At 46.1% G+C, this 13275-nt stretch overlaps 1 protein-coding gene across 1 annotated transcript; it reads right to left on the bottom strand.

The window, feature by feature from the left end:
• Positions 1 to 591: 591 nt before the first annotated feature.
• LOC135999744 (C-type lectin domain family 6 member A-like) lies at positions 592 to 7995 on the bottom strand. The gene is made up of 6 exons (XM_065653308.1): positions 7959 to 7995; positions 6944 to 7039; positions 2955 to 3050; positions 2177 to 2328; positions 1832 to 1953; positions 592 to 1120 (listed from the first exon to the last, which is right to left on the bottom strand). Exons 1-6 carry the CDS (start codon positions 7993 to 7995, stop codon positions 979 to 981), a joined length of 645 nt encoding a protein of 214 aa, XP_065509380.1. The 3' UTR covers positions 592 to 978.
• Between the last annotated feature and the right edge of the window lie 5280 nt (positions 7996 to 13275).

The raw sequence follows: 13275 nt of genomic DNA, 5'->3' as shown, positions 1-13275 counted from the left end.
CCAGTTGGAGCTGGGGACACGGAGCTGCAGCAGCCTTGCCTCTGCCGAGCTATGGGATTCAACAGTTCCTGCCACCACCCACTGTTCTTCACAGAACTACTCCCATTAATTGATTTAGGAAGGCAAATCTCCTGGTCACCTTGTCTCTGGTACGAATTCTCCCCTCTCTTTGAGACACAGAGAGAGGATTCTCCTCATATTTAGTCAACCATGCGCAGGTCAGACTCCTGACACAAGTTCTTGTTACTCTCCTGGGCAAGAATTTCCGCCATGGAAACAAATAGTCATTTGCACCCCTAGAGCTGCCTTCCTCTGCCCAGTCCCCTGCAGATCTTTGGCTGTGTGCAATGGGACTGCATAGCCAGATTGTCTCTGAGGGGTTTCCTCTTACTGAGTGGACACAATGTGTACTGCACTAGTTGCATAAGGCTCTGTCCTGGCACAGCAACATCTTTTGATCCTGCTTATACAAAACACCTGCAGCTTAGAGAGGGAAAGAGAGAGAGAGAAAAAGAGCACACAAAGACTTTTTCATTGGTCGAATGTTGTATAGGAAATCTGTATTTATTCAGCAAAACCAATGCAACTAGAGAACATTCTCTTTGTGTCCCAAGAAAAAGCAGACACCTCTGCTCAAGAAGACAAAGTAAATCACAGCTCGGAACATGTCTTCCATTCCTCTTTCTTCCTCCTGGAGAAGTCAAGCTCTTTTCAGCCAGTGGCTGCCTGACTGACTCAGAGGGAAGAGGACACAGAAACCCAGGACCTGCGTTGATGACCCTGAGCCTTCATGTGTTCCTTGAGCTGATACGTGCACTGAGGGTGCTGGACACAGGGTAATATCACTTCTGCTCACATGTCCCATCCAGCATAGTGAAGATACAGGATCCAGGGCCCCAAATCCCTCCCAACACAGCCCTGAGCTCTTCCCAGCTCACTGTTCATCCCTCGGTTTTACTCAGCATGAGGGTCACTCCATCACACAGTTACTGCTGCAGCTTCACAAATTCGATAATGTCTCTCGCATAGGACATCATTCCAGTTGTCTATTACTGGAATCGCATGGATTACAACGCACATCTCAGCATCCACATTACTTGGTTCATTTGTCCTCCAGAACCTGAGATAGAGACAGACATGTTACTCCCCACTGTGCCCCACAGAGCACTGCTGAAAAAGTCCACAGCAGGATGCAAGGCTTGGAGAGGAGACAGAAAAATTCCAGATGATGATGCATGAACAGAAGCAGTACCATTCCTCCTGTTCTGCTACCCCACTGGCACCAGGCTTATGTGGAAACCTGCCTTCTTCCTACAGCCAACACAACAGTGACCTCTTCCGTCCTGGTAGGGCGATATGCTCACCACCGCTCACCCCATGCACTTCACACTAAGCAGAGGCATGTGTCTGCCTCCAGGACAAGTTTGTCCTCCAGGAGATGGAGTGAGGACAGCCCTGGTGATCTCTTCCTGTGCTCCATCTCTTACACAGCATCACAGCTCTGGCCATGCCTGTGCACATGTGCATGGTGAGGGCAGTATAGAGGTCAGGCAAAGCTGGTCATCTCTGAAGGGTTCTTCCTGCTGGTGAGATGCAGGTTCATCTGTTTCTACAACACTGATGGCCACATCACAAGTAGTGAACTAACAACCACTAACCCAGATGGATGGGGCCATGGGAACCTGCTGTACTACACAGCCCTCTCCTGCTCCATCATTGTCCTCTCACAGGGATTTGTCTCGCCTCTCTCTCATGCACCAACAGACATGCTCACATATTCTCTTGAACTACCAGGAGCTGCATCAAATACTCTCCATCTGGAGATACTCACGCTGCTGTCTCATTAAGTGGAGTCTGGTCCACCCACTGCCACTGGCCCACTTTCTGTGCACTCAGACCGATGTAGTAATTCTTTCCTTTTGAAGACTGTTTTAGATCCTTAGTGAGGAAATCCTGGAAATCAGGGAGAGCTCAATGTCCACAAGGTGAAGGACTGGGCAGAGGGAGGCAGCAGGAGTCCCCATGGGGTAAGGCTGGTGGCAAAGGGGAGCCAGTGCTGAAGGGATGCAGAAAGGAGATCCTCCCTCCCCTGCAGGCAAAGAGGGGTTCTGAGTCCCCTCTAGGGCCTGGCTCTGTGTCTCTGCCTGCTGTGCCCCTCTCTCAGTGCTGTACCTACCTGCTCTGCTTCGCTGTTGATCACCACCAGGTGGGAGCCCATCTCAGTGCAGTTCTGCTTACTCTCAGCCCAGCCCATCATATCATCCGACAGATAATAGCAGCTTCCTTGAAAGCGTTTCCATCCCCTTGGGCAGCACATCCACCCTCGCCCTGTGCAGTGAGAGATCACAGATATGAATGCTAATTACAAAAGAGATGGTGAGTGCAGGGATCCCTGTTCTCCAGGGACAATGCTTATGTTGTCCTTAGATCACTTCTCCTGACAGAAAGGGCTTGAATAAACAAGGATAATACAAATATTTCTTCCAATTGCTTTGGGGTGTGACCAGTGAGGTTTTTGTACACAAATCCACGGTAATCCTTGTAACGTGATCTCAGGTCTTGACTTGACAAATGCAAAGTTGTTTTCGTGATCTGCTTTGACTTCTTTCATAGTCTCCTTTAGGCCTTTAGCCCCAGGGAACAGGGAATATTGCTTCTTTTCCTGACTAGAGCTGTACTTTTATTATTGCTCTATTGTTAACCTTCCCTGTGCTGCTGTATGCTGTCCCTTTCTGTTTTGCCATTGTTCACAGCCACCCTGCCCTCCAGGACATTATTAACATGGCTTTCTCCTCCCCCTAAACTGTTAGCAAGAAATCCGGTTTCTCCCCACTTTCTTCTCTTGAGTCTACCTCTCCAGAGTCTGGTCCCACTAATGGTTGCTGTCAGAGCAGACCCCAGCATTCGTTGTCCCTGTCCCAAAGACCTCTTGCACCCCTGCCATCACTACTGACCTTTGTCTTGCGGCACTGCTGAAATGCACCACCACTCCATAAATTTCTGCTGTAGGCTTGTGGGCTGGTCAGTGATATGGGTGAAGGGTGTCATGACTGGAAAGGGAGAGGAAAAGCAGCGAATTACCTCTTCCTGCTGGCCCCCACACACCATCTTTGGGCTTCATTCTTTTTTTCCCCATGTCCCCAACAATACTGTCTCATCATTACCTCTCCTCAGGCTATTTCCATTTCACAAGTGGTAACTGCCCTTCTCTCTGTGAAGGGAGCAGGCATTTCTTCTCCCAGCATCCCATAGCTGCCCACAAGGACTACTTCATCCACTGACTGACAAGATTTAGGCAGGATTGCCTGTCCAACAAAGCTAGAGAAGCCTGTGACCCACCCAAGCAGTGCTTGGTGGCTGTAGCCAGCCTGCGGTTTGTCAGCAGAGTCTGTCCCAGCATAGACCAGCTGACATGCCTCCTTGAGTGCTGTGGAGATAAAGATGTGGGGTGAGTGTATCCTTGGTCCAAGGGCCTGAGAAAACTGGCCTGAACAAGTGGTATGTCTGCCTTCCCAGGCAGAAAGAGACAATCTTTCATGTCAGAGAGCAGAAGGACTGCTGGAAGGACATCACACTGAGGACACGCCAGAGAGGGTGGGATTGAATTCCACCCAACCACAGGCATTTAGCATGTAGATATCTACAGCCAAGCTGCCAGTCCAAATCTCTTTACAATTAGTGAATAAAAAGCAGCATTTCGGTGGAACAGTTTATCTCTTCCTAAGATAAGCATCAACAGTAGTTTGGATAAGTAGCGCATAGATGCAGCCCAGCCCATGATATCATCTGATAGATAATAGCAGCTTTCTTGAAAGCTTTTCCATCCCTTTGGGCATCATGTCCAGCTCTCCTCTGTGGGAGAAAAAAATCCTACTTTTGAACAAGATGTGCTGTCCTTCATCTCACTGAACTCAATGGAAGGTCCCAGTGTTAGGGAGGGCGTTGAACCACTCTTTGAATATGGACAGAGGTAAATGGTTTCTTCTATGCTCTACAAGTAAAGCTGTCAGGCTTCTGTCACAATGCCCCTACCCAAAGTGCTTTTCCCTTTCTCTATCTGTTCTGCCATGTCTATGCAACCTCTGTTTTGTGAAGGACACAAGTTTTTGCTTTATGCTTCCTGAGGAAGTGAGATGGGAAGTAGTTGGCTTGCTTTTCTCTGGAAACACTTCCATCAGAAAAGTGTTGGCCAAGTTTTTGTGTCTTGACTCCTGCAGACTGACAGACAGGTACAGTAAACTGCTCTAACAGCCTTGCTGTCACCACAAGCCATTCGTTACACTAGCCAGGTTTTCCTAGAGATCTGCCTTATGGCCAGAAAGTCACATGACAGATTTTTTAAAAAATGGATATATTCTCTCAAAGCATGAGGCTACATGCTTTGAGGTTATATTTCTGTATCTATGAGCTGTATATATTATACCCTGAATATATCTCTGTATAGAACATATAAAGGTGAAACATTCATCCAATAAAGTAAATAGGAACTGTCGTCTTAGTTTGCCCGTCAGGAATTCTTCAGGGAGTCACATGCAGTGACAAGGCCCTGGTCAAGCCAATGCTCCGGCCCACTCACAGCATGCAAGCACATTATATTCATACTACAATGTGGACCCAGATAACCCTGTGCTCTTCAAGAGTTGTCTTCAGAACACAGAATCTCACATCCCATTCTTGGCACCAAATAGAGGGAGTAGACTCCAGTGAATGGAACAGCTAGAAAAATTTCTGTTAACCTGCCGGTGGCTCTAATACATGAGATCCACTCAAGGTGCACCATTATGTACCTTTGTAGAAAGAGAGACTGTGGCATTATAGACCATCACAAAATATGCAAAATCAAGTTCAAGCAGTCTAAGGAACTTGGAGCTCTCTGTCTCTATGCCACCACCCTAATCTTTCATTGAACTGCTAGAGAACAGCCTATAGCCATCATGTACTCTGCAAAGCTACTCCATTCTTAATTCCACAATGAAAGCTAAAGTTTTCCCACATGACTAAGCAATGCTGGACAATTTCTTCTGGATTCTTAAGTGTGTTGGTTGGGAGAATCTGCCTGCTGTTCCATGGACATGCTTGTGCCCTGTGGAGCTAGGCAGGTTTTTTTTACAGGGAACAGCAAATTGACCATGTGTAGAACACAGCTTGTCTGGCCTTCCATAGATGTCCACCATAAGAATAGGTGGACCATGCCTATTTTATACCTGCAAACACCTTTTTATCATGAACTGTAAAGGAAGTTTGAACAGCTAGCCCAAATGTATTCAACATGTAGGAGTTACGCTGTGTGCAAACTGCAACCTGCTTATGAATATAGTGCACAAGTGAGAACAGATCTATGAGCTGAGTTTGGGAATTTGCACTGCAGGAATTCTAGCACTTGACATTGCCATCACTTCCTGTGTGATTGCAGCCCAGCTCTCCAACCACTCTAAACTGCGTGACAACATCCTCCTACCACTCCTGCCTCTGTCCCTCATACTGACCATGGTGCTTGTGTGAACATTCAGTGAACTAGCACAGGGAGTGGAGTTGGATTGAACCAGCCCTTACAAAAGGATGAAGCCCTTTCAGCTAGATTAGTGAGCTGGACTAGCAGTTGAGGGGTTGTGTGAGGGTCAGTGAGAGGGGAAGAGTAGGGTGGTCTGGCCCAATCCACCCTCTTCCACTAGCGCAGAACTTGTTTTCTTAGCATCTTAAGAAAAATTGTGCACTGCAGAACTTTTTTCCCTGAATTCTCCAGCTTCCTTCCTTAAAATAATCTGGCTCTGGCTGACAGTCACATTCCAACCTCAAGGGCTGACTAATGTCAGAGTAAATTTTGGTGAGGTTCGTAGTGTTTCTTATGAGGCTCTTAGCATCACTCACTTTTGTCTGCAGATACGCTGTGGTTGCGGCACCACTCTGTAGCATTCTGGAGCAGAGTCTTGTACTGGCCATAGCTTCCATGAACGAAAACAACTGGGAAGAGGGGAAAAAGAAGGAAAGTGCTGCTGCCACCCTTTCCTCCTCATTCGTGAGCAACATGTCCTACCCTCCCCCTTTGGTTTTAGAGCCCCACAGAAACTCTGTTATGTTGACAAGCTCTGAAATCTGTATCAAATCAGGAGATAAGAAACAGCAGGCTGTTTCTCCCACTACTGGTCACTGCCTTCTTTGAACAGGCATGAATTGGATAAACTCCTCTCACCTCTGCTGGCTGAGAGACTCATTTTTCCCAGCTGACAAAACCAGCTTAGACATCCGTTGAGGATGGGGTTAGGAAAGGCTTAAAAAAGTCATTGGATAAGCTTAATAAAGGTGGAATATTAATATACATTCTCTCTTCATCTTCTACCTTTATCCAGAAGGAGTAGAACTGTTGAGTGTTGAGGCCTCACCCAAGGGAGTTAAGAAACACAGAGGAGTTATCACAGACCAAATTAGTAAAGGATTTCCCTTTCGGTCAGTCCAGGCAGCCAGTGTGGGCTGGAGCATTTTGATGGATTTACCCCCACCCTGCTAAAATATGGACAGCCTGGTACCAGTATTTACAAGGAGATCACACTGGCTCTATGTTGGCAACATTGTCACAGCGAACTCGGAGAGAAACCAGGTCAGGAGAACCAACATCCAACAATTAGCCTTCGGGGAACCTATTCAGGTGACCTCTGACACCAAAGAGACTTCTCAGCTCTTGGTGGGAGGGAAGAAACTGGCTGGTTTCATCCGGATCTGGCTTTATTCAGACAGGTAAGAAAGTGAGAGGAGCAGTGGGAAGGCCTGGCAGGGAACATACCCTGGTCCCCAAGAGGGCAGAGGTGGGAGAGGGCAGGAGAACAGGCTGTTTTGGTGAAGGGCATATGCCTGCTGGCAGAGAGACTAGGATATTGTTTTTCCATCTGACAAAAGGCAGTCAACTGCTCTCTTCATCCCAGGGGAATTAAGAGACCCCGGAACTCACCAATGCAGATGGTCAGAAAGACAGTTTTGATGGCAAGGGCAGAAACAAGGAAGACCCAGGGGTTCTGCCAGGAGCAGCTTCTATCTTCTGCCGGAGCTGAAAAACACAAAACACAAGGCAAGAGTGGGAATTTCTCAGCCCAGAGTTGGAGGCAGGATAACCCAGGTGGCTCTATACCTCAACAACCTGCTGGTACCTTTGTTCCAAAGACCTGGGAACACCACAGGTGCTGTAACCAGGTCCTGCTGTAACCATGTCCTGCTACATTAGCAGCAGGTCAGACTCACAGAGTAGGGCAACACGGTCTACCCTAAAGCTGCTCTTTTATTTCACTTTTTATCACAAGTTCTGCCTGTACTCTTCCCAAACTGCACTTCTTTCTTTGTCTTGTCACACCTCCTTTCTCCTCAACATATCTTCCTCATTGCCTTCTATTACTCCTGTCTTTGATGGAACACTCCTTCATGGAACACCCTTTCTGTAACCTTCCTCCCCTTCATCTCTCTTTAGAGCTTCTTTCTCTCAGCTACCTATATTTTGGCTCAATCCTCCAAGCCCTTTTATGCAATACTGTATAGTCACCCAAAGGAGTGACTGTCCAGCTCAGTGTTTGCAGATGCAGACACACATAAGATTGTTTCCACAGGAAGAACGGGCACTTTGAAGCTCTTGGTGAAGAAAACCTGCTAAATTAACATATACTGTGATTAAGTTACAAAGGACATACCCATCATCAACCAATTGACATAATAAATTCTTTCTAACCACCTGAAAAACAAGGGGATATTTTTCAAGTTTTAGATCCTTCAGCATGACAAGAGAGAGACAGAAGATTAAGTAATACGTTGTTTAGAAGCAGAGTGCTTAACTTGTATTTGACTAGCTCTTATCCTAAACCCCTTCTGCTGATACGGGGCAAGCCACTCTACGATGCCCGTTACCTATCCCAGCCCTCTATTTTCACCCACCTCCTCCTGCTTTTACAGGAGGACAGAAAGGAAGGCTTTGTGGTTACCTGCAGTTCCAGGACAGACTCCACATTGATGATTCATTATCTCTACCATAGTATCACTCTTCTCCACCAAGACTCCACGTTACAGTATGGTCATGAATACAGCCTTCCTCCTGTACAGAAGACTGCAGCAGAGCAGCTCCCACACTAGTGAGGAGAATTAACAGTCTCTATACTGGGCACGCAGAAAAAGCTGTATCCTGGGTGTATCACATCACATGGAGATTTGTTCGCGGTCATGTTGGGCAGGACAACAAGATTTCCTCTATTGTGAAAAGATACCAGCAAATTTAGAAAACAGGAAGCAAAGACCTTGGTCCAATGGCTAAACCACAAACCTGTCAAATACATTGCTTTTGGTGGAAATGATACACATTTGTGCTCAGATTTTTGGTGAATAATAAAAATCACCCAGAACTGATTTTTCAGGGTGTATTTTTAGCCCCAGACTGGAAAATCTCAGCTCTTCAAGGAGTGTGGATATCACTGATGAAAGAGGAGGAACACACAGACAGAGGTCTGTGGAATTTGAGAGAAGCAGAGAACTGGCTCAAGACTTCCGTGTGTCTGATTTGCAGTGATGCCTCTGATAGGGGCCTTCTACCCTTTTTTTCACATTAGAAACCTCTCCTGGGGAGACTCAGGCTTTTATCCTTCATGTTATATTTGACTGCTTTCTCTCCCCTTCGTTGCTGTGCTTAATCCTGCCATATGTCTCAGCAGGATCTCCAAAATCCCTCCCCTTTCTGCCACATCCTGGGCAAACAGTTGTCGGCATTCACCTCTACACAGCCTGCTCTGTTGCTTACCTCACACGTAATTCTCCAAGAGTGTTCAGAGCCTTTCTCACATGCTTTGCAGATGAACACTGGGTTGTTCCTGCTCCTGGGCATTCCAGCACACTCACAGTGATATTCTCACCTGCAGGTGCCAAACACACTGAAAAGTTAAAACCTCCATGCAGGGAAGTTGGGTTGACAGAGGGCTGGGACTCGTCACTCAGAAGACAAACTCATGCAGAGAGGAGAATTAACATATATTGATACGGATTTTTTTAAACTTATCAACACAGAGTATGCTAAAGGAAGAAGGAAAAATTACAGATAAGCCATGAACGAACACTTGTTCCCTCCAGGGGTGGGTCAAGCACACTCCACTGAATGCTCTTCTTTCAATTTCTGCTCCAGTGATTTGTAGGACCCTATATTTTCATGAAACAAAGAGGGACTTTTACACATCATTGAGATCTTGACTGGACAAGTAGTCAAGGAAAGTACTGGAGGATCAGGGCACCCATCTGTGAAGGAGAGTGAAAAGGGGCACAGCAGGTTCTTGACATCATGCTGAGTGATTTCATCCAGGACTGAACTCCAGCTTGGAAAAAGATGCATGGGCACAGGCTGGGAACTGAGGTTATTCAGAGCTGGGATTCTGTGGAAAGCTTGCTCATCCTACACCACAAGGTAAAGCATTTGTGTGAGCTTGAGCCAGCTCTTTATCAGCTCTTTCGTGAGCCGCCCTTTCTCAAAGATGCTCCTTCAGGTCCTTCATCCAAAGTGGAGCTTCCTTCCTCAGACAGATTTGACCGTCAGTTCACAAATTTGATAGCAACTTGTGAAGCAAAGGACATTATTCCAGTTACTCTAAGTGCTGGAGTCTGTGTTTCCCTTGATGTGAATTGCAGCACATTTTTCTGCAAAGAGTAAATTGGGTTCCCCAGGTTTCCAGAACCTGTAAAAGAAAGTTCCTCTGTTGAGAATGCATTGGAATGCATGACAATAGGGGTGAAGTCACCTCAAACAGTTGTGGAAGAGAAAGGGGAAGAGATCGGAAGTCATAGTTTTGACTAGAAAATTAGTCAAGTTTTCTGGCTTATAGTGCAGGTGGAAACAAAAATGTCCCTCTGACACATACCTGCCTTAAACAGTGTATTGGTCACTTGGACTGAGGGTTGTGAATTACAGGACCTTCCTCACTCCCCTGGAATACCTATGTGGTTGCCTTCTTGTATGGAGTCTGATCCACCCACTGCCATTGCCCATTTTCATAAGAAGTAAAGCCTATGTAGTATTTTGTTTCAGAGGTGTTCGTAAATACTCCTTTCGCCCAGTTGAAGAAGAACTCCTGGAAAAAGCACAATGTCCATGAGGTGCAGAACTGAGCAGAGAGAGGCAGCAGGAGTCCCCATGGGGTAAGGCTGGTGGCAGAGGGGAGCCAGTGCTGAAGGGATGCAGAAAGGAGATCCTCCCTCCCCTGCAGGCAAAGAGGGGTTCTGAGTCCCCTCTAGGGCCTGGCTCTGTGTCTCTCTCACATGGAGATGGGGGAGTTTTCTTCATTTCTCTGCCAGGATATTTCACAAGATGCTCATTGCAACACAGAAAATCACAGAAACAAATGAAAACAGATGAAGAGTAGTATCATTCCAGCTCTGACAACCTCCTTTTGCACATAGTCCGTTTCACAGGACATACTACTGGCTTTACCTCTTTGGTGTTTGTTCTTCCCGGATATGTCTGTGAAAATGTCTACACTGTTGGTATTTGCTAGCAAAGAGCTATACCCATTCAAAACAACCTGCAAAAGGGAGTCAGAAAATGACAGGAGAGCACATCTGTGACTTGGTCTGGACAAGTCCTCATATGAAGCCTGAGCTCAGTAACCCAAAGAACTTGCCATCACTGTTTTTAATTAATTGCTCAGAAAAAGACGATGGAACTTTGAGTGGAGGGATTGCATGTGACCTGTCATTATAGACCTGGAGGTCAGAAGGGATCACTAGATGGTGTCAGAATTCCCGTGCCTTACAGATCATGAAGTTTTACTTGGTAACAACTGCAAAAGGCACAGCCATTCATGGTGCTTCTAGCACTGCTTAAGGCGACTGGATTCAAAACTCTGCAGGATAAAGTGTCCCTAAGGATCTTGTTGTACTCTGAATGGACTAGGGCGGGTACATGGCCTTTGCTCTTCCATGTTCCCTCAGCTAGTTTCTTCTGTGAAGAGGCAGACACAGATGCACTGAGGAAGGAATGGGATAGCTAACACAATAGCACAAACACCTCAGTTGAAGACTCAAAAGAGCAGGGCGCAAAGCTGGTTACAAATGAAGACAAGCCTAAAGTGTGTGTAGAAAATACCCTCTGAGGATGGTTTTTTTGTGCACAACAGACTGCAGGCAGGCTCGAACCATCCAACAGCTCTGTTGCGTTGGAAAGATCATCCATACATGTGCTTGCTGGTATTGTTGTAGAAGGTTGTTAGCTACTAGAAGTCAGTAGTTACTGGATTCGCAACACAGTGAGAGATTCTCAAGTGACATTTTTAAAAGATTCCAACTGTCATGCTGCAGAACAGACTAGAATTGCACCACAGAGGCCCCAAAATGCGAATGCATTTTATCTGTTATTGCTCTAAAATATACTTGCTTTTGTGATATGGGTAGGGAGCTAACTTCAGCTGATCAGTATGGAGAACGCAGAGGGTGCAAAACAGTTAGAAGGAAAATGTGCTCAGGTCATGCGATTTAAATCTAATCAGGACTGATCTAAGCAGTTTAGTGATTTATTCATGCCATGTGATTAACTGACAAACCATGACCTGTATATTGAAGATCGGTATTAGCAATCCAGCAGATAAAGCACAATATCAGACACAAAATATTAATGAACAGCTACAAATTTCTGAACATCTTTAAGTAAATAATTCCCAAAAGCTCTAACCCCCACATACACACAGATTCACATGATTATTTGTGCAACCTCCCATCTCCCACCCCTGCCACAGGAAGTGCGGACGGCAAGAACACATCCCCTTTGCTGGAACCAGAGGTTCCCTTACTCTCACACACTTTGCTGAACATGGAGGTTCATGCGCCACTGCCACTTCCTGCAGTCTGCTAACCCACAGGCCAGTGAGAAACCACAAGGTCACGTACGCACACTCAAATTGTGGGTCTGTACGTGTTCCACTCCTTACTGCCAGGAATGTTGTCTATCCACGGCATCCAACAGGGAGGTGCTCTGTTACAGACAGAGGTTGCAAAGTTGCAGAGCAACTGTCAAATTAGATTTTGACTGCCACTTCCTTCTCAATTCTCTGTTAAAAATGTTCTTCCTTATTCTAAACTTTTTCTTTCAGACTGATTCTTCTGTGTCTCAAAATCCTTTTGCTAATTCCCTGGTTACTGTAAAGCCAGTTGATGGTCATGTTCCTCTTTGACACTAGTGGGTTTGGGGCAAATGGCCTCTCAGATAGTTTCAGGTATTCAATTCACACAGCTGTTTATATTCACATTCCTGTTTTATCAGTTGTTGCTATCAGGCCATTTGACAAGATGAAGGTCTATGCAAGCACCCTCCCATGAAAGCACTTCAGTGTGTGCACAGGGTCTGAAGCAGAGAGACAGCAAACTTTCTTTTCAGCATCACAAGCCAAGCTACTGTTCTCAGCAAATCAACAACTGACCTTACAACATTCAGGTGACTAACAGCTCTGTCCCACTCTGGGATAAATAGTCTCAAAGTGGTGATGGCAGCCAAACTCTGCACTGGCCTGCACAGAAACTCCTCAGTAGTCTTGGTGCCAGGCAGCTGGGGCCAGTGATGGGAGAGGTTACCTCCTCAGTGGAAGGCTCTGGAACCATTGCAAGTATCCTATATTTCCAAAATGGCAGGAACTCATTTCTCTTTCCTGCTTCATAAACATCAGCAGCACACTTGGGGAGAGCATGTATCGATGACCTCAGCCTTCGTGTATGTCTTCCCACAGCTGTGCAAGTAAAGATTCTCAGCTGCTTTCTACCTGCTCCAGCCTTGAAGAACTTCACTAGTGACACTTGGTTATTTCACTTCACAAATGTATGTGTCAGATCAGTGTGCTGGAACAACAGGGTTGCACCTGGCCGTGCAGAATTGCCAGGGACTCCTGCCCCTGAACCACTGAAGACAGTGGTACTCGCTTATAAAAAGTGCACTCCTGGAAGAGACACCTGAGAACCTTGAATCTACTTTCACAGACCTTTGCAGTATAGACAAGGGTCAACAAGCACAGCATGGACACAGGCAAGATCAACGGGACATGAACTAAGGAAAACATTGCAGTTACAGGGTGTCTTGCAGGACTCAAGGTTGAAGGAGAAGAAGACAGAATGGAACTTCCCTCAGAGGTACTCTGGATCTGAGAAGCTGAATAACAGAAAGCTGGAAGATAAAACTTCATCAGAATTTCTGCAAAATTATACCACACAAGAAATCCGTTGCAGCTTCTATTTAAAGAGGAGGAAACACAGCAAACCACATGTTGGGAGCACTGAAGGTGCTTG

The sequence above is a fragment of the Caloenas nicobarica genome, chromosome 1 (genome assembly GCF_036013445.1).
Source record: "Caloenas nicobarica isolate bCalNic1 chromosome 1, bCalNic1.hap1, whole genome shotgun sequence".
In the NCBI taxonomy this organism is placed as follows: Eukaryota; Metazoa; Chordata; class Aves; order Columbiformes; family Columbidae; genus Caloenas; species Caloenas nicobarica.
The sequence above is the reverse complement of the archived record's forward strand: the minus strand, read 5'-3'. Positions and strand labels throughout refer to the sequence as shown.